This window comes from Scyliorhinus canicula, chromosome 5 (genome assembly GCF_902713615.1).
Source record: "Scyliorhinus canicula chromosome 5, sScyCan1.1, whole genome shotgun sequence".
In the NCBI taxonomy this organism is placed as follows: Eukaryota; Metazoa; Chordata; class Chondrichthyes; order Carcharhiniformes; family Scyliorhinidae; genus Scyliorhinus; species Scyliorhinus canicula.
Window position 1 is genome coordinate 178,194,674 of NC_052150.1, and position 20,760 is coordinate 178,215,433.

At 45.3% G+C, this 20,760-nt stretch overlaps 1 protein-coding gene across 1 annotated transcript in view; it reads left to right on the forward strand.

Moving 5' to 3' along the window:
• gpr158a (G protein-coupled receptor 158a) overlaps positions 1–20,760 on the forward strand; it is an 827,720-nt gene that overhangs the window by 784,818 nt on the left and 22,142 nt on the right. Inside the window, exon 9 of the mRNA XM_038798141.1 lies at positions 8,001–8,106. Within this exon, the coding sequence (XP_038654069.1) occupies positions 8,001–8,106 (106 nt within the window). The remainder of the gene's footprint in view (positions 1–8,000; positions 8,107–20,760) is intronic.

Consider the following 20,760-nt stretch of genomic DNA (forward strand, 5'->3'; position numbering starts at 1 on the left):
CAAAAAGCAGTAAAAAAAAAAAAAAAAGCCCCCCCTACAACAACAATAATTAAGGGAAGTTGGCAACGGGAAGAGACACACAAAAAGGAACAAAGAAACCCCCCATAACACAAGTTTCAAAGAAACCAAACGATCCATCAACTTTAACCAAGTTCCGACCTGGCCTAAGAAAGACATGGGCCACTTGATCAGTCAAGGGTACTCGGGCGGCCTCGACCGCCGGCGTTCCCAAGTTCTAGTTCAGGTCCAGCTTTTCCTCCCGAACAAAAGTCCATGCCTCCTCTGGGGTCTCAAAGTAATGGTGCTGGTCCTTGTAGGTGACCCACAAACGCGCTGGCTGCAGCATTCCGAACTTGATCCTCTTTGCGTGCAGCACCGCCTTCGTCCGGTTAAACCGGGCCCGCCGCTTTGCCACCTCCGCACTCCAGTCCTGATATATCCGCACCGTCGAATTCTCCCATTTGCTGCTTTTCTCCCTCTTGGCCCACCTCAGCACTTTCTCCCGATCACAGAAACGCTGGAATCGCACCAGCACCGCCCTCGGGGGCTCGTTCGCCCTAGGCCGCCTAGCCATGACCCGATATGCTTCTTCCAGCTCCAGGGGCGATGGACCGGCCCCCTCTCCCATCAGGGAGCTCAGCATCTCCGCTACATATTTCGGGAGATCAGGCCCCTCCAGGCCTTCTGCTAGGCCCAGGATCCTCAAGTTCTTCCGCCTCATTCGAGTGTCCAGCTCCTCAAAGCGGCTCTGCCATTTCAGGTGGAGTGCCTCGTGCACCTCCACCTTTCCCACGAGGACCGTGGCTTCCTCCTCCCTCACCGCCATCTCCTGCTGCAGCTCTCTTATCGACGCCTCTTGGGTCGCCTGGGCCCCCATCAGCCTTGTGGTCGTCGCGTTCATGGACTCTAAGAGTTCCACTTTCAGCTCCGTAAAACACCGGAGGAGAGCGGCCTGCTGCTCCTCCGCCCATTTTCTCCAATCTTCTAGCGCGCCACCGGCCGCCATTTTGGTCCTCTTCCCCCGCTTTTTTCGGGGAGCTGCTGCTGCTTTTTTTGTCGCCCCACTCCGAGTACCGACCATAAAGTTGGTCTCACTCTCCTCAGGGAGCCTTCCCCCACCGGGATTCGTCTTTACAGTACCGTCGGGGCCCTCCAATTGGCCCTTAAACACCTTTGTCGCAGGAGCTGCCAAATGTGCGACTTAGCTGGTCATAGCCGCAACCGGAAGACGGCAACATTTTAAACCGAATCGTAGAACCCTTGAGGCATCTACGGAAAAAAGACCAAGCATGGTGCTGGGACACCTATCAAGAGCAAACATTCACTTGCATCAAGGTAATGCTGCTCTCCGCAGACATTTTGGCCACTCTGAACCTTCCCTGCCTAGCATTATAGCAGCGGATGCCTCTTCCACAATTCTGGGGGTAGTCCTATTCCATAATCAACTGGATGGAAATCACAGACCTATGTACTACGCATCCAGACTTCTGTTGGACAGAGGGATAAGGTACGCCATCATAGGAAAGGAAGCTCTCAGAGTCACATCGGCATGCGCAAAGTTTTCAAACTATATCACCGGCCTCAAGGGTACAATCAAAAGAGCCATAAGTTACTGGTCTCCTTATTGAATGAGAAGGAGCTAGCTAAGATGCTTCCCGAATCAGAGATTCACCTTATGAGGTTCGCCTGCAAGACAGTATACATCCAAGGTAAAAATCAAACAACAGAAGTCACACTTCCTACGGCCACAGTGGGCCCCTTGACAAAATTGGATGTCAATCTCATTCAACAACTGGAAGTGTCCTCTCAACTGACAAGGAGACAGCTGCCAGTGACCGCAAGTAAATTCCAACAAATCTGCCAGGAACAAATGCGTGATGGGCATTGTGCCAGTATCTGTAGATGCGGCCAAATAAGGGTGGCATCAGGAGAGACCAAACAGAGGGACTGTGAAAACCTGGTTCAAGCAACAAGAACACTTCACAATCGTACATTGGTCTCCAGTTCTACTATGAGTGACTGCTCATCTCATTCTCCATGCAGCCAGAGATCCTTCAAAAAATACACCAGGAGCAAGTTCAGGGAACACGCCCAATCTGCTATCTGGTAGCCAGGCATTTCCAGGGAGATTGAGAACACCATAGCAAACTGTCAGGCTGTCAAAAAGAGCCCCTCCTCCCCAGACAATCATTATCAATCTATAGGAGAGGCTGGGTGTTAACATGTTAATCTTGAACAGCAAATCATTTCTTATAGTGGTGGATTACTTCTCCAGATGGCCTGAGGTGAAGCAACTATATACGACTACCACAGAGGCAGTAGCTCAGGTACTGAAAAGGATATTTGTGAGCCATGGCATCCTGGGCGAGATCATGTCTGATAATGGTTGAGACTTTTCAAATGAGTGCGTTGCATGCTTCGTCATCATATGTGGCTTCCACCACCACATCAGCTCGCCAAATTAACCACAGTCAAATGGGTAGGCTGAATGAGAGGTCCATACATTAAAAGCTCTCCTAAAAAGAATCAGGACTTTCGCCACAGCACTGCTCACATACAGATCCACCTCTTTACAAGGCAGTCTGTCCCCATTCAAATTCCTGACAGCAGGAAACACCACACAAAACTCCCAATCCTGCCAAAAAATGTCATTCTATGGTCGATCACCAAGGATTACCAGGACATCCAAGCAAGAGAGCAGTCCTCCAGGCAGAAGCAGGCTCCTGCCTACAACAAAAGGCTCTGCACCAGATACATGCCACAATTATGGAAAGATGTCAAAACCTTGATTTAAAACCTTGAGGGGAAAAGCACCATCATCAGAAAGAATGAGGGTCAGCCTCACTCCTACCTGGTTGTTACCAGGGATGTCTCAGCCAGAAGAAACAAGAGAAGTCTTCTCCCCATCCCTCTACTCCTTGTTCAATGGAGAGATATCAAAGAATATGCCCAGATGGCGAAACAAGCTACAAATCTACAGGAAGAACCAGCAGGGAAAGAGCATACCCCACCTCTGACAGTGGTGCAAATGAGATATGGAAGGATTATAAAGCCTTTAGACACCAAAATCTTTGAATTCAATGACTCGAATTGGGGAGATGGGGTAGTGATAATGTAGTAATGACAATATAAAGATATGATAATGATAACAATATAATGCACAAAGTAAATTATTATTGCTTAAAATACATTGGACAAGACTTGAGAGGTAAGAATACTATAAGGGTCTGGCACATAAGGGGATCAGGGGTAATGGGGAGAAGGCAGGAGAATGGTGATCTTTTAAATCTTTTTTTTATTGTCACAAGTAGGCTTATATTAACACTACAATGAAGTTAGTGTGGAAAGATGAGAAACATATCAGCCATGATTGAATGGCGAACCAGACTCGATGGGCTGAGTGGCCTAATTCTGCTCCTATGTCTTATGGTCTTATATAGAGTTAATGTGGGACTGAATGAAATATCACCCACACAGTGATAAAAGGAAGCACACGACACACATCTATAGTCTAGTGTCGTGTTGGACAGAGCCGTGTGTATCAATAAGCATGGAGACAAATCCGACCTTGATCCCTTAACTGCATATCAGTAAATAGTTCTGAGTCATAAAGACTTACAGTTAACCTAAATGTCTATGAATACCTTTTCAGACCTAGCGAAATGTAAGCACTATCCTACACCAGGTCCTATTTACATCATAAGTGTGCAATTTGCATTTTTAAAAGACCAATAGCATGTTATAGGAATGTGTATCATTACCCAGCAACAGACCTAATTGATGACAGTAGTGACCAAAATGCCACCATGATTTGGATGGTAAACCGTATTCAATTCGCTATGCTTCTGCTGGGTGAACCAGATTATGCTCCACACCGATGTAGCAAATGTGGTAATAGTTTTTATAATAACTAGTTGATTGCATTTCTCTTGGCACAACAGGATCACCCAGCCGCACCCCCTTTATACATGTTCCCCATTACATTGCCCTCCACTCCTTCATTTCTTTTTTCTCTGTTTGTTTATTCATTTCTGTTCCTTCACTTTTCACTTTCTCCCACATAAGTGTCCTTCTTTACCCATTTCTCTTGCTTGTTTCTGCAAAATGTCTCCCTCTCTCCTCATTATTTGAAGTGTTCAGAGGACCATGTTGCAAGTTCAGTCAGAGTATGCCACCATTCCAGAGGCATTGTATGAAAGAAGGGATGACTATTGCTCAGATTGGCCACAATCACAAGGTGACATCAAGCATATGTACAGGCACTGGAACACTTACCTGACAATGAATGTGGGGAACTGTCTTCTGGGTCAGCAAAGAAACAGATGCAGAACGATTCTATCTGCTACCATAGTAGCACTTGAAGCTACTATGCAGCATAAGGTCAGCACAGCCAGTGACATGATGGTAAACTGTGGTCTGATGGCGGTAAAGAATGGCATGCAACCATCTCATGCAGCGCCACCTCCATTTCAGCAGCTACAAACAGAAGGTGAGATGGCAGCTCTGCCATTTTCCTGCACACTGAAGCCTGAACCTTGCCTTTCCCTCAACTTCAATTTTGCCTCCTCATTTGCTCGCCCTATGTGCCTTCAGCCACACTATAGGATCACTAATAAGTTGCAATGCTTTTTAATGCCCTTCACAGCCATCACAGCCAATCCTTTGACTTACATTTCACAGAACCTTTTACTCCCTCCATGAACTTTGATTTTTCATTTGTCATTAACTTGGTGCATGCTGTAACTAGGTTGGAAATCTAGCATCAAGCCTGAAGCTATGCTAATGAACAAATATTGGAAAGTTGTGTGCACACAGGACACTTCAACATGAATTTACTCATTGAACATAAACAATGGCAAAAGCTGAGAATTTAAACCAAGAACATGATGCTCATAGTGTAGAAGACAAACGTGAAATAAATACTCAACTTGATGGGCTACTAATAAATATACAGACAACAAAGTGATTGAGGTGGCTCCTCACCAGCCAAAAGATGAGTGGAAGCAATTAGTTACCACGTGGCTATGATGTACTATTCATCCTTATCTTCCTTAATTTCTCTGCAACCTTAGATACACTATCCTCATTCAGCACTTCTTCCCTGCTGACCAGCACTGTGTGAGTGTTGTTTACTTCCACTCTCACTTATCCACTCGATGAGAGAGTATCTCTTTCTGTTACCACACTGTAACCTCCTACAGTCCCAGGGGGGTCTATCCACTGCTCCTTCTGTCCTTTGCCTTTAAGCTGCCTCTTTGCAACATCATCCAAAGTCATGGGGTTGGATTTTACCTGCCCGAGCACCAGCAGCACAGAAGCCCGGATGGTTCAGAACTATGTTTTGTCAGTGGCTCCTTAGCACAAGGCGTGCGTTTGCTTGCAACTTCCGGGTTTCCCAATTAGTGAAAGTGGGCCTGATGACAACCCACATCAATCTGTTTTCAGCTCAACTATTTAAAGGGACAGTTCTAATTGTTAGAATACCCGAGCAAACCCCAGTTGTTGTTAGGATACCAGGCGAGGGGCCACAAACAATTTGCAATTTGTAAAATTGTGAGGAAAGGATACTTCACCCTGTCATGAGAATGTCACTTTAAGAAATGTTTGGCTGCTCATGTTACTGCAGAGCTGAGCTCTGGCTCTGCTTTTTAGTTTCACTTTGGGAAAAGCTTGGGTGTTTCTGTGTTTTTTTTGGTTTAGTTTCAATGTTGGAGCTGAAGCCAGACAAAGCAGGTGTACTGTTGTTCTCTCAGCCACTAAAAGACTATCTCTTGATCATTTGGTGAATTCAGAATTATAAATGTTCTCAGAGGTGAATTTAAACCTGATGTGCTTCTGTTAAAAGATGTTTTGTTTGTCTTCTGGATGTTGTTTGGGAAGTTATTAAGGATTACTTAGTGTTGTATTCTTTGGGGGTTCTATTTGAATTAATGGTTGCTAAGATGTTCACTGTATGTTTTAAAAAGGTTAACATGAGTTCATAGAATAAACATTGTTTTGCTTTAAAAAAATACTTTTCCATTTCTGCTGTACCACACCTGTAGAGTGGGCCGTGTGCTCCCCATACCACAATCTATTAAAGGTTGTGGGTCAGGTGAACTCCAGGATACACTTTGGGGTTCTCTAAACCCTGGCGCATAACAACCCCAGGAACGATGACTCTGACCAATAGTTGGCTTTTATGATAAAACATAGTTTAATTGAAACACAGAATTAACCACGACAATATCACAGAAATAGGTTTACAATTAACAGTTAAACAGTTCTTAAATAAAAGCAAAAACTTTAACTCATTACCTACACTGGCCACTATATATTTTCCAACTAAGCAACCTAATACAGTTCAGAATCCACTCAAATAAAGTTACAAATTAGCAGTACTTGCTGTTCTCTGTGCAGACCACTGGGCAGAGTCTCTTTCAGGAACAACTTAAAAATTCTTCTGTCTTGTCAGATTCAAATCCTTTAGCAAGGATTTGAGTAACTCACCTCCTATGTCCCCAACGCCTGTCCACCATCTACAAGGCACAAGTCAGGAGTGTGATGGAATACTCTCCACTTGCCTTGATGAGTAAGGCATCCACAATACTGAAGACACCATCCAGGGTAAACCAGCCTGCTTGATTGCCACCCCATCCACAAACATGTTCAATAGCAGCAGCATATGTATCATCTACAAGATGCACTGTCACAACTTGTCAAGGCTTTTTCAACAGCACCTTCCACATCTGTGACCTCTACCAGCTAGAAGACAATTGCAGCAGATACTTGCAAACACACCACCTACACGTTTCTCTCCAAGTCACACACCAGCCTGACTTGGAACAATATTGCTGTTCCTTCACTGTTGCTGGTTCAAATTCCTGAACTCCCTTCCCGTGTGCCAGTTTAGCTCAATTGACTAGACAGCTGGTTCGAGATGCAGAGCAAGGCCAGTGGCGATCCTCAAGTTAAATCACCGCTGTCAGCTCTCCCCCCTCAAAGGGGAAAAAAGCCTATGGTCATCTGGGACTATGACGACTTTACCTTACCTGATATCCATCTCCCCACCGCTCAATATACAAACTGGAGTTGATTTCCAACTTCACTACCTCGCCAGCAACCTGCAAGAGTAGGTCTGTTATAGATCCCCCAGGGGCTGGTTTAGCACACTGGGCTAAATAGCTGGCTTTTAAAGCAGACCAAGGCAGGCCAGCAGCAGGATTCAATTCCCGTACCAGCCCCCCCCCCCCCCCTCCCCCCCCCAACAGGTGCTGGAATGTGGCGACTAGCGGCTTTTCACAGTAACTGCATTTGAAGCCTACTTGTGACAGTAAGCGATTTTCATTTCATTTCATTTCATTTTCAAAGCCCTGTCCGATTGTTATTCATAACTGACATGCAGTGTTTCAGACAGAAGTGGCCAGAAGGTGGGATGAAATACGCATGAGGGTACAGAACATGGTGGTGGTTTCCGAATTCCCAACATTTATTGAACTCATCAGTCAGTAGTTTGAAAACACAGAGGCAGTGCCGGCACTGAGAGAGTGGCTGGAAAAATAGGTCTGGGCGTCATCAGTGTACACGTACATGCTGGTGCCATGAAAAAGGGGGGAATAACACATTGCAGTGACTGTCACAGAGGACTCCACTTCAGTGCTGTGGCAGGTTCAGAGATGGATTTGGGGAAAGATAGGCTGACATATGTCAGACAATGGCACATTCATAGGCTGTAATTAATACAGAAACAAGATTCTGTAAAATAAAATGTTGAACACAACACAACTTCACTGTGTATTAACACCCCTAATAAAAGTTGACTTGTTAAATAGACGATTTACAGTCTTTTTGACATTGACCCATGTTAATTGCCAAAATACAAGTCAAATGTCTAATGGTTTAGCGATATGCTATACAGCAGTGCAATCTTTACATGAAATTATACAATAACTTTGTTAGATTGCATTAATAGTTTTGACCTGAAAAACTTTTTAATTATGAAATGATGTTTCTCTTTGCAGGTTTACACTGGCATCAAGCCTCCACAGTGATTGGATGCTCATGCTGTTCTTTTTCCACACCCATCTGACCGTGACTGTCACTCTGGGTTTGCTTCTGATCCCAAAGGTACTGTCAGTGTTCCACAATCTCTGCCTCTGAATGTCTTTCAAATACAAGATTTATTGTAATGCAGTTTAGACCTAAGTCAGATCACTTGCCTCATAAATCACATCATGGTAATCAAATCAGAATCGCAGTAGTTAATGCTTTTCAGGTTGCCTGACTCCGACATAACATTGCAGATCCGATTGGTACACCAATTCAAAATGTAAATTAGCATCAGAAACGTGTATGTCCAACTGTCGCTTTATAATTTTAACATTGCTCTTGGTGGCTTTATTACAATTGAAGCAAAAAAAGGCAACGCTAAATGATAGTTTGAATATTTTCATTTGCGGTTCTCAAACATGGTAAAACACGGTTCTCAAAATTAACCAGGCAGATCACTGAGCAGCTATTTATGTTCATTGGCTTATGAAATAATTTGTAATGGGATAGAATTAAATGCACATTTTCTTTAAACTAACATACCCAAGATGCGGGCAGGCTGGATTACTGAAGCACATCATTGCAGGTCAGATCTGATAGTCTTCTACTTCATCTTCAGTTTTACCCTGATTCATTTGGTTGTTTAGTGCTACTGTAAAACTCAATTTACTGCCTGGAATAGAATTATTATGTCGTCTAATGAAAATACAAAATTAATTAAAATGTATTAACTTCATCTTTGCTGATGTAAATAGATTCCAGGATAAAAGAAGGCAACAGCACAAAACAGTAATTTCACTGACATCCCGGTCCATTCTAGTTTCAGGCCTGGATTTTTGCTTTGAGAGCACAGAATCGGGGCAATTCCCACCTCCGCAAACCCGTCCCAGGAGAAAGTTCTTTGGAAAATTGGATTTTCGGCCTGGTTGGGTGGATTAAAATGGGAATTTCGGAAACAGTATGGAGACAGGTGTCTCCATAGGTGTGGAGGTGGGCTGAACAGAAGGCTTGCTTCGGTGCACCAGCACTTTTTAAAAGAACACCCCTCACCCTTCATCCCTCACACCCTCTGACCCCCCACGCATACTCCCCATGTTTCATTCATGTCAACCCATGCCATTCCATGCTCTCGACCCACTTCCATAACCCCACTGCAAACTTATGCCCTACTACCCATTCTCACGGTCCTTTATACCTCCATGCCAACTTATAGTGTGTTTATATTCCCAAATGAAACCAAATATTTCATTCAAGTGCTCAGTCCCTTATAAAACCAAACATGGGAAGTCATAGTCCCAGTTCAAAGAGCCGATAACCACTTTTAGCTATCAATAAAATTGTGAAATGGCAGGCACCCAATTATGATAATGTAAGGTTGTGAAATCAGTAATGCAGCTTGAATCCAGTAATGCTGATAATAATATTAATAATAATAGCAATCTTTATTAGTGGCACAAGTAGGCTTACATTAACACTGCAACAAAGTTACTGTGAAACTCCCCCAGTCGCCACACTCTGCGGGAGGAAAGTGGTGAACCCAGTGTGAGCAGCGTGGGAACAGGATGGCGAACCCAGTGTGAGCAGCGTGGGAACAGGATGGCGAACCCAGTGTGAGCAGCGCGAGAACAGGATGGCGAACCCAGTGTGGAGTAGTGCAGGGGGAGAGTGGTGAACCCAGTATGGAATAGCGCGGGAGAAGAGCAGCGAATCCAGGGTGGAGCAGCGCAGGAGGAAAGCAGTAAATCCGCTGTGGAGCAACACTGGAGGATAGCGGTGAACCCTTGTCGAGCAGCGCAGGAGGAGTGGTGAAGTCAGTGTGAAGCAGTGCGGGAAGAGAGCGGTGAACCAAATGAGGAGCAGTGCCGATGGAGAGCAGTGAACCATGTGTGGAGCAGAGCGAGAGGAGCGGAACGGTAGCACAGTGGTTAGCACTCTTGCTTTACAGCACCAGGGTCCCAGTTTCGATTCCCGGCTTGGGTCACTGTCTGTGTGGAGTCTGCAAGTTCTCCCTGTTCCGCGTGGGTTTCTTCCTGGGTTTCTTCCTGGTGCTCCGGTTTCCTCCCACAAGTCCCAGAAAACGTGCTTGTTAGGTGAATTGGACATTCTGAATTCTCCCTCCGTGTGCCCGAACAGACGCCGGGATGTGGCGACTGTCACCTAATGACAGTATGCAGAAGATGCTCCTGTCTTCGAACACTCTGAGGCCGAGCTCCAGCTCATCGTCAATGCCTTCAGCAAGGTGTATAAGAGCACAGGCCTCACACTAAACATCTGTAAGGCTAAAGTCTTCTGCCAACCTTCCCCTGCCGCATACCATTGTCCCGCAGGCTAATCAAAACCCTCGATGAGGCCTTGGACAAAGTCGGCCACTTTCCATACCTTGGGAGCTTATTGTCAACTAAGGCAGGCATCAACGACAAGGTTCAACACTGCCATCAGTGTGCCAATGCAGGCTTCGGTCGTCTAACGAAGAACATGTTTAAAGAACAGGACCCTAGATCCGGCACTAAGCTCATGATCTGCAGAGCAGCAGTGATACCCGTTCTCCTATTTGGCTCAGAGATGTGGATTATGTACAGCAGGCACACCAAAACCACAAAACCATCGAGGAGTACCACCAGCACTGCCAATGTCAATCTTCCTGCTCAGGCCAACTTCCGCAGCATTGAAGCATTGACTACGCTAGGCTGGCTACATCATCTGCATGCCTGACATGAGACTCCCAAAACAAGCGCTCTATTTGGAACTTTGACAAAGCAAGCGAGTCCCCAGGAGGGCAGAGGAAATGGTCCAAGGACATACCCAAAGCCTCCTTAAACAGTGCAACATCCCCATCAACACCAGGAGGGAATCCCTGGCCCAACATTGCCCGAAGTGGAAGAAAAGCATTCAAGAAGGAGCTGAACACCTCGAGTTTCATCACCAAGGGCAAGCTGAAGCCAAGCATTGGCAGCGAAAGGAGCAGGTGGATGGAACCACCTGCCCCACCAGTGATAGAGACTAGATTGCAGATCAGACTCCTCATTCCCCTGAGAACTCACTTTTAATGTGGAAACAAGTCACCTTTGATTCCAAGGGACTGCCCAACAGAAGATGTCAACAGAGTGAAATAGCAAGCAATGAATTTTTCAACAAGCCACACAGCTTTTTCAAAGATTTAAAGGACAGGAGCTTCGATAGCCTTGACAGGTGTTTTTGAGTGTTGTTGCTGACAGTTCCTTCTGAAAATTCTTTTTGACATTTTTACATTCACTTTGGACAGTTGCTTTTGGCACTTTTGACAATTGTTTTTAACAGTTCCGGTGTGTTTATACACATTTTATGTATTTCCATGTCCTCTTTTAACAATCCCAAAAGGCATCTTGAGCTAGATTCTCCATCGGCAGGATCCACCATTTCGCTGGCAGTGCACTCACGCCTGCGGCACGGGAGTGCCCACAATGAGAAACCCCTTTGGCCGGCTTCCAGGATGGAGAATCATACTGTCGGCAAGGGTGCACCTCACCAGAAAATGGGTGCGGCAGGATGGAGAATCCCGCCCCTTATCTCACAAAATGTAGCTAACATCCCCAGCGTTGTGAAAATCAAGGCCTCAGTGTTAAGTAAAGGGCAGCACGGTAGCACAGTGGTTAGCACAGTTGCTTCACAGCTCCAGGGTCCCAGGTTCAATTACCGGCTTGGGTCACTGTACAGAGTCTGCATGTTCTCCCCGTGTCTGCATGGGTTTCCTCCGGGTGTTTTGGTTTCCTCCTACAGTCCAAAGATGTGCGGGTTAGGTGGATTGGCCATGCTAAATTGCCCTTAGTGTCCAAAAAGGTTCGGTGGGGTTACTGGGTTACGGGGATAGTGTGGAGGTGTGGGGTGCACATTCCAAGGGCCGGTGCAGACCGATGCAGACTTGATGGGCCGAATGGCCTCCTTCTGCACTGTAAATTCTATGATTATATGTGTAACAGATACTTTTTTAAAATTGCATCATGTGATTCGAACATCGCTGTCAAGCCTGTCCCTAATTACTAACGCATGAACTCTTACACATCTTTCTGCGTTTTCCACTGCTCTTCAGCCAATTGCAGAAGATGTTTGGGAGTACCCCTCAGAAATTCACCTCGTCTATTTTTTTGGGTCACAATTGGCTGAGAAAGGCCAGTAAGAGTGAGGAAGGGCCGCCAATTAGGTCAGCAGGCATGTTAGATCTCACTAGCATATAACACAGTGAATTTACCCATACCAGGCAGATCTTTGGGAATGATGGAAGAATTGTGTGTAAAGAGTCTGTGATGGAGCTGTGCCATTTCCTTGAGGAAAACGTCCAGACAATGGCTAACATTCAGGCAGTATTGCCAGCATCCATATATTCAGCACAGTACATCTATTCTAAAGATTTTAGCTGGCTCCTGGAAAGCACAGAGGATATCTGTAGTGTCAGCCAGTTTGTTCACCACAAATATGCAACACATTGTTTGGGAGAGCCAATAATTATAAAATTGACTAAAACTGAGAATGTGATTGTGCAGTGTTATGATCACTGGAGAGGCCAATAATTTTAATTCCCAGTGACCAATTATTTTTAAAACTTCTCGCACAGGTTGTGGGCATTGCTGGCTAGGCCAGCATTTATTGCCCATCCATAATTGTCCTAGAGAGGGTGATGATAAGCCACCATAAAGGAACTGCAGGACATTTAAAAGATTTTAGGTTTTTGAAATCAAATAAAAGTGACATCGACTAAACAGTTTGTATTTGGTCTCCCAAATGTAGAGGAGACAGGAATGTGAGCACCGAGTACTGTAAACGAAACAAAACTGCTTCACCGTGAAGGAGTGTGTGGGCCCTTGGACAATAAGGAGGGAGGGATAAAGGGGCCAGTCTTACACCTTCTGTGATTGCTCAGGAAGATGCTGTGGGAAAGGATGAGGAGTTGGGGTGATAGAGGAGTGAAATAGCATACACCAAAGGGAATAGGTGGATGGAGGGGGAGGGGTGGAGGCGATTGTGGGTTCGTGGTTGGCCTGCCACTGGTCTATCAAGTGTCAACATGTGGAGGTCCTTCCTAAAAACAGGACACATGGGCTCTTGCCAGCTCTCCAGCCAGCGGTGAAGACCCCTTGCAAAGTTCCTTGTAGTTTTTAGGCAACAGTCAACTGCCACTTTCAATTTCCAATGGATTCATTTCTCCCCATTTTGCTGAGTCATGACAGTGAAGTGTTGCAACTAGTAGACTCCGCTCCGGTGATCTCTCCTCCGGCTTCCAGAGTCTTTAGATTGCCACAGGATGTTGTTGTGTTTGGTCTTCTATACCTTGCAAAGGAATCCACCAAACACCTTGACTTGTCCAAACCAGGATCTTTATTGAGTCTCGTGTGGTAAGATAGCAATCTGTTACAGAGCACATTATCATGGAGTCTCTTTATACTCCTCTGGAACTGCACCCAGCACTGACCATTCACCTGTCTGTCTTACTACCATCTGCTGCAACCATCTCCTGATAGCCGCATGTGTCTCCACTTACAAGGGAGTCCCTGGTCACCTGGTCACGGTCTTGAGACTGCATGGTGTGTCTGCATTGCCGCCACCCACTGGTTGGAGGTCACACACCATCCATCTGTGGTATTACTTGCAGGCATATCATCACAGGGGCCTCACGGTAGCATGGTGGTTAGCATCAATGCTTCACAGCTCCAGGGTCCCAGGTTCGATTCCCGGCTGGGTCACTGTCTGTGTGGAGTCTGCACGTCCTCCCCGTGTGTGCGTGGGTTTCCTCCGGGTGCTCCGGTTTCCTCCCACAGTCCAAAGATGTGCGGGTTAGGTGGATTGGCCATGCTAAATTGCCCGTAGTGTAAGGTTAATGGGGGGATTGTTGGGTCACGGGTATACGGGTTACGTGGGTTTAAGTGGGGTGATCATTGCTCGGCACAACATCGAGGGCCGAAGGGCCTGTTCTGTGCTGTACTGTTTTATGTTCTATGTTCTAGATGCGTCTCTTCAATCAGAGACTGTCTTCCCGCCTGCATCCCACCTGGTAGCTTGCAGAGAAACAGCAGGTTCCTCCTCTCCGCTGATCACAGCAGCTGCAGCCTTTTGTTTCTGTGAGACTTCCCTCTCTCTTTTCCTGCCTAAAAACATGGGTCAGAATTTTACCACCCCTCTAGCCCGTTGGTGGGATATTACGGTCCCACCAAACCCAATGGAGATTTAAATGGCTCACCGCATCTGCCAGGGGGAGGCATGCCCAGGCAGGGCTGCAAAATCCTGGCCTTGAAGATGGAAATTTTTTCCACAGTTAGCGCAGCTACCGCTGCTGCTGTATCTGTTGTCAGGTGTTAACATGTTGCTCCTGCTCCAAGTAAGTCTCAACCTCTATTCCCATGGTAACCAAGTAACCCAGGCTTGTTATCAGGATGCATTTGAAGTAGATCACGTGACCTCTATTCATTCCTTTTCTTTACCTTACATTAAAGAGACAATTCCAAAAAACAGTCATTTAATAAATCCTCGCATTTGGAACAGCAGCACCATTATTTGATGAATGAAAAGGGAAAGGATTACTCCTGGGAAACATAGGCAATCTTCTGCCAAAAAGGCTCATGAGTACCTTTCTACCAATCACAGGCAGAAGCAGCATACATTTGCTACAATATGAATGATTATCAAGCTTATTATTAGGATTTTAAAGTAGCACTTCACCTGCCTCAAAATTGCAACACTATTTATTTCATCCATTTTGTAGTTTGTCACTGTTGTTAGCTGTTGTGCTTTTATTTTCTAAGTGCATGGCACCAAACTCACTACTTTTAAGGGATTCCCTTTTGTAATGGGCAAGTGTCCTGATTGGCTGCATGGTTTTTCTGACAGACTGCTAAGGGGCTGGATTCTCCGCCGGCGGGATGCTCCGTTTTGCCGGCAGACCGGGGGTTTCTCGACAGCGTGGGATTGCCCCACAATGGGAAACCCTATTGACCGGCCGGCGTAACGGAGCATCCCGCCAGCGGGGTGAAACCGGAATGTGGTGTAGTGGGGCAGAGAATCCAGCCCAAGATTTTGGCAGCTCTGAACCGCCTTGTGCAGTGCATTTAAATTAGCCAATTTCAGTCTCTCTTCCTGCTTTCTGGCACCTTTACTGTCACTGGCATTGGTATGCTTGGTGGTCTAGATATGGTATTAACTTGAGAACTAGATGCCTGATTCCTGATTACACCAGGCTTGCCGTTGCACTCCCTCAACAAGTCTGTTGCGAATAGAACTTGGGCAGCTGCATGGCCTGTGAATCACTTTAGTGTGCCTTCCGGTCAATTCCCTGTTCAATTGATCAGAGCCTGCATTACTGCGGGACTCTACCAGTTCTCAGCAATGGCATTGATGGCTCTATTTGCGTAATAATACCCTGATTTCATTACTAAAAGAAGTTATCACCTGATTAAGGAGTTTCCACTTGCTCAATGGTAATACATCCAACCGATCACCCATGACAGGGCAGAATCCAGACAGAAGCAAGTGAGACATGTGGATAATCCCATTCAAACATCAAAACCTCTGATAACCTATATTACTTGGTGTAGGAAGTGCTATACTAAACTTATATATACACGCCGAGGTAACATTCAGATAATGGGCTAGCATACATTCTGTGAACATTATCGTACAAGCACTAACCTTGAGGGGATTCTTCACTACATTACATCCTCATGCTCTTGAGGAACAGCATGTCGAATCTTAAGTAAATTTCTTTAGAAAGCTTCCTTCGGTTTTTCTTGTTTATTTCCCATGTGCTAATTCTTTCCAATTTTTTCAATTAGTAGAAAAGATCAGCTTTGCGAGGGATTTGAAAGTTTTAACTAGCACTGCTGAGCTTCCCAACCATTGGGAGAATTAAGGCAAATCGCTGGAGGAGACAGATTTCTGAGATGTTTTGAATATTCTTGAAACGAATTTGAAGTTAGCTATGAATTTGGCTCCACATCTACATATTGAATTGAGTGCAGATTGTAAGTGACTAGAAGCACAGGAGAATGTAGGTGGATCACTCAATTCCCCATAAATCTTCATTTTAAGATAATCTGTGTGGAGCTATTTGGAAATAACAGACAACTTCCTGGCGGCCAAGTTTCTGGCTCATCATATCATTGAGTGAGGGAGGAGCAGCATCGAAACAAAAATACGAAGAGGCACAAGCATCCATTAGGGTAACTGTCAAGTGCAACATGAACATTTGGAAGCAGCTTTTCAGATGTCAGGACAGAACAGGGGACTCTGAGAATTCAGCCCCATCAGAATCTTCAGAATCTGCTAGCTAGGAAGTTGGCTAAAGGTTATAGACAAGAGAGGTGTTTATTCATCTTTTTTAGATTGCAAGAATTTAATGGTCGTGCAGAAGTCACAGTTAGGGCATTTAGCTCTTACTATATGCATAATGATCTGGACTTGGATTTAGAGGCACAATGTTAAATATTGTAAGGCTGAGGCTAATGCCCTGGGAACACAAGTTCAAATACCCTCGGGCAGGTGGTGGAATTTGAATTCAATTAATAAAAAATTCAATTGATTACTAAAATAAAATCTGGAATACAAAGCCAGTAATGGTGACCATGAAACTTCTCTTTTTTTTCAGTTGTTAAAAACCCACCTTGTTCACTAAAGTCCTCGAGGGAAGATAATCTGCCATCATTCACCAGTGTGTGAATCTAGACCCATAGCAATGTGGTTAACACTTAACCGCCCTATTCTGAAGCAAGCTACATGTTTCAAATGCAATTAAGGATGCCCAATAAATGCTGGCCTTTACAAAGACACCCAGACCCTATGAAAAAATAAAAAAACATGTTGGATAAAATTTAATGCAGAGAAATGTGAAGCGTACTAAGTTGTATGAATATAAATCCAACTTTTCCGTGGAATGGTTAAGATTAATATATATGCAATTAAAGCGATATGCTGCGGGATTCTCCCATCGACGGGATCCTCCGCTTAGTCGGCAGTGCACCCACGGCCACAGGTTTCCCTATTGGTCGGTTGCGGGAACGGAGAATCCTGCTGCCAGGGGGGAATGCTGTGCTGGGAAACGGGGTTGGCGGGAAGGAAAATCCGCCCCTGAGGTAAGTGAAAAATGAAAAAATGAAATGAAAATCGCTTATTGTCACAAGTAGGCTTGAAATGAAGTTACTGTGAAAAGCCCCTAGTCGCCACATTCCGGCATCTGTTCGGGGAGGCTGGTACAGGAATTGAACCCGCGCTGCTGGCCTTGGTCTGCTTTGCAAGCCAGCTATTTAACCCACTGTGCTAAACCAGGCCCGTATGTACAGGGTAAGTACAGGGGAGAAGAGATCGAAGGCTATGCTGATACGGCAGATTAATTAGGATGGTTGAGGTTCTTCTAGGGCATAAATACTGGCACAGATCAGTTGCATAAAATGGTCTGTTTTTGTCCTGTACAATGTTATGTAATTCAGTCGAGGTTTGAAGGTTATAAACATTACCATTCAAAATGTCTATTCTAATTGTAATTTACACATGATTATCGAGAGATGAAGCAAGAAAAGCAAATTATTCTGCAAAGAGGATGCATTGAAGTCCCATTCTGGATGATGCTCCTTTGCTTGACCTCTTGCTGCAACTCTTGCAAAGGTGCATCGAGAAATGAAGCTTTCTCTTCGACATACCCCTGCCATTTCCAGCTTTCTTAACACAGCCCATTTAAACAGCCGCAGCTGCTGCACACTAATCCCACACCTTAGTAGCAACCCCAACTCCCAACAACAGCCCCAATCAGACCCGGGAGCTTCTTGTGTATAATTAATCAGGTCAATCTCTCTAAATCCAGCAAGGTCAGTCAAGCACAACTTCAGCTAGCACAGGCTTCGAAATAGTCCTCCCACTACAGTGCGGGAACACGAAAATCTATTTTTGTGTCTTTTTTGCAATAGTATTTTCAAATCATGCATTTTAATGAAGTGCACTTTTCTGTATGTGAATCATTGGCTTTGTAATTGGCTCGTAGCATAATGAGGCAAACTCCTGGAGCTTGACTTTCAGACATGTGTGAAATTATGCATGAGGTTGTGCAGCCATCATCTGCTGCATTACAGGCCCTAGTCTCACAGTGGTTTGTCAGGTGATATGGGCATGACCATCACCTGATCTTCTGACCGGTGCTGTGGCTCTTTATGCATTGGCATGGAGCTCTTTCAAATTAAAAAATGAAAAGACTTAACCTGTGTGTGTAACCCATTGAGCACAGCAGTCTTGCATTATTCTGATCTGACCCTGTGCAAAACCTATCTTAATTTGTCAGGATGAAAATTTTTTTTGATTTCTATACACACTGGGGCAGGGCTCATCCATTGTTGATAATACTTTAATACATTGAAAATAATTAAATGGGAGAGGACAGCCCTTAATGAGACTTGTCCACTCACCTAATATGTATCTGTCGAATTCAGGCGCATTCCTGTCACATGTTTTGCTGTATCAAGGTCAGATCGAGTGCAAGGCACAATTGCGTGAAGCTGAAAGCACACGAGAGCAAGTTATTTTTCACTTGATTTGCAGGACAGGCTCTGTTGCCCCCAGTTCGAGGTTGTCCAATCCTGGAAGCAGCCATGATTTTCTTAGATTTACAAACGAAAAATGGGGAATTAAAATGAGTGGATTTAGGAGCAGGTGGGGCCATGGCTGACGTCAGTCACCAAGTGGTCGGCCACAACCCACTGATGTCTGTATTTAATGGCAGGGCATTGGGAAAGGCAGGAAAGGCAGCCTGACCATTTCAGTCCATCATTGAAAAATAATTTGAAAATGGGTCTTTCGATTGAACTATGGCTTCATGGGTTTCCTTGGCTTCCAGGAACTCACCAATGAAAGTAGGGAGAGAAGACCATGATAATTGAGGGAGTTGAAGATATGAGTGTGGCGCTAACAATTGTACACAAAGACTCGAGTGATGTACAAGAGAGGCTTTATTACAGTGAGATGCTATTCCTCCGGCGGCAGCTGTAGAATGGCACCTCAGTGAAACTTACGAATATTTATACAGTTCCCTGTGGGCGGAGATAGCCGGCAGGGGCTTACCAGAGAAACCTGTATTACAGGTACGGACATACATCCCCCGACTGTAAGCACACATATATATACAATCGTTGGATCACCACAATGAGTCAGAAATCCCCCTTAAGTCGTACAGTTAAATTCTTGTGTGAAAGGCTTTTTCCTCATTATCTATCCTGCAACGTAAATTTTCCCACTTTACAGGTGACTTTCACTTCTCTTGAAGTTTTTATATCTAACCTCCACACAGGGTGGACAGGCAGAGTGTTAGCTTCCTGGACATTTTTGGAAAGTCAGTGTTTCAGGTCACGGTCTTGCATCAGGTGGTGGCAGACATTTGCAGCTTATTAGAATGCCTCCTAATGAATTCACTAGCGACTTTGAAAGTTGCCACCATCCTCGTCCTCTTTCCCCCGACTCTGTCCAGGGGTCTGTTGGGAACATGTACAGGATCTTGTGATTGGCAACGCACTCGAGCAACTCATGCCCTCTTTATCGGGCAATTATGTTCCCTTTGATGTCAAACAGAATGAGTGGGTGCTTGGATTTGTGGCTTTATCTGGCACCCCGAGGCACAAGGCATCATCGACTGCAGGCATGTGAGAATCAAGGCACTCCTAAAACACCAAGAAGTGTGTGTGAGCTAGCAGAGCTTCTACTTCATCAATATTTGTCTGCTGTGTAACCACAGAAAGATGATTCTGTTTTTTTTATGTTGATTGAGGGATAAATATTGACCTGGACAGCAGGTAGCACTCCCCTTCTTCCCTGAAAAATTGCAGCATGGGATCTTTTACACCCAACAAAGCAGTCAAACGGGGTCTTGGATTAACATGTCATCCAAAAGGCAACACCTCTGACAACACCGCAAACCCTCAACACGGCTCTGAAGTGTCAACCTTGAACTTGGTGCTCAAGTCCTGAAGGGAGATTCGAACCCATAACCTTGTGACTCAGAGATGAGAACACAGCCAACTGGGTCACAGTTGATACACATGATCCATGCCTTGTGCTTCCTCCCCTTCGCTGCCTTCTGCTGCTGCTCTCTCTCCTTGCCATCCCCTTTTCCACCACCACCCCGATCCCTCCCCATCTCTTTCTCCCCTTCCTCTGACTCCCTTCTCTCCTTAACCTCACTTCTATAATTCGCGAGAAGTTACCACAGAAGACCCTAGATCTGAGGAGTAAGGAGGGGAGAGTGGAGTTGTGAGATGGGAATGGGTTCAATTTTCAATATTTATTTATTTGGCGTATTTATTTGGCCCAGGGAATAACGCTCTACCAAAACGTCAATAAACTGGGCTGGTTTAGCACAGGGCTAAATCGCTGGCTTTGAAAGCAGAGCAAGGCAGGCCAGCAGCACGGTTCAATTCCCATGCCAGCCTGCCCGAACAGGCACCGGAATGTGGTGACTAGGTGCTTTTCAGAATAACTTCATTTGAAGCCTACTCAAATAAGCGATTTTCATTTTTTCATTTCAAACTTGTAAAGCCACCTCCAGAAACAGATCAGGGAGGTGAAGCTTGAAGGAGCAGCAGCACCACCTAGAGTTGATAGGATTGAAGGATTGAAATGGAAAGATATAGGGGGTGATTCTCCGCTCGCAGGACTAAGTGCCCACGCCGTCGTGAACGCCGTCGCGTTTCACGATGGCGCAAACTGGCCCCGCCGTGACCGATTCAGTGCCAGAAA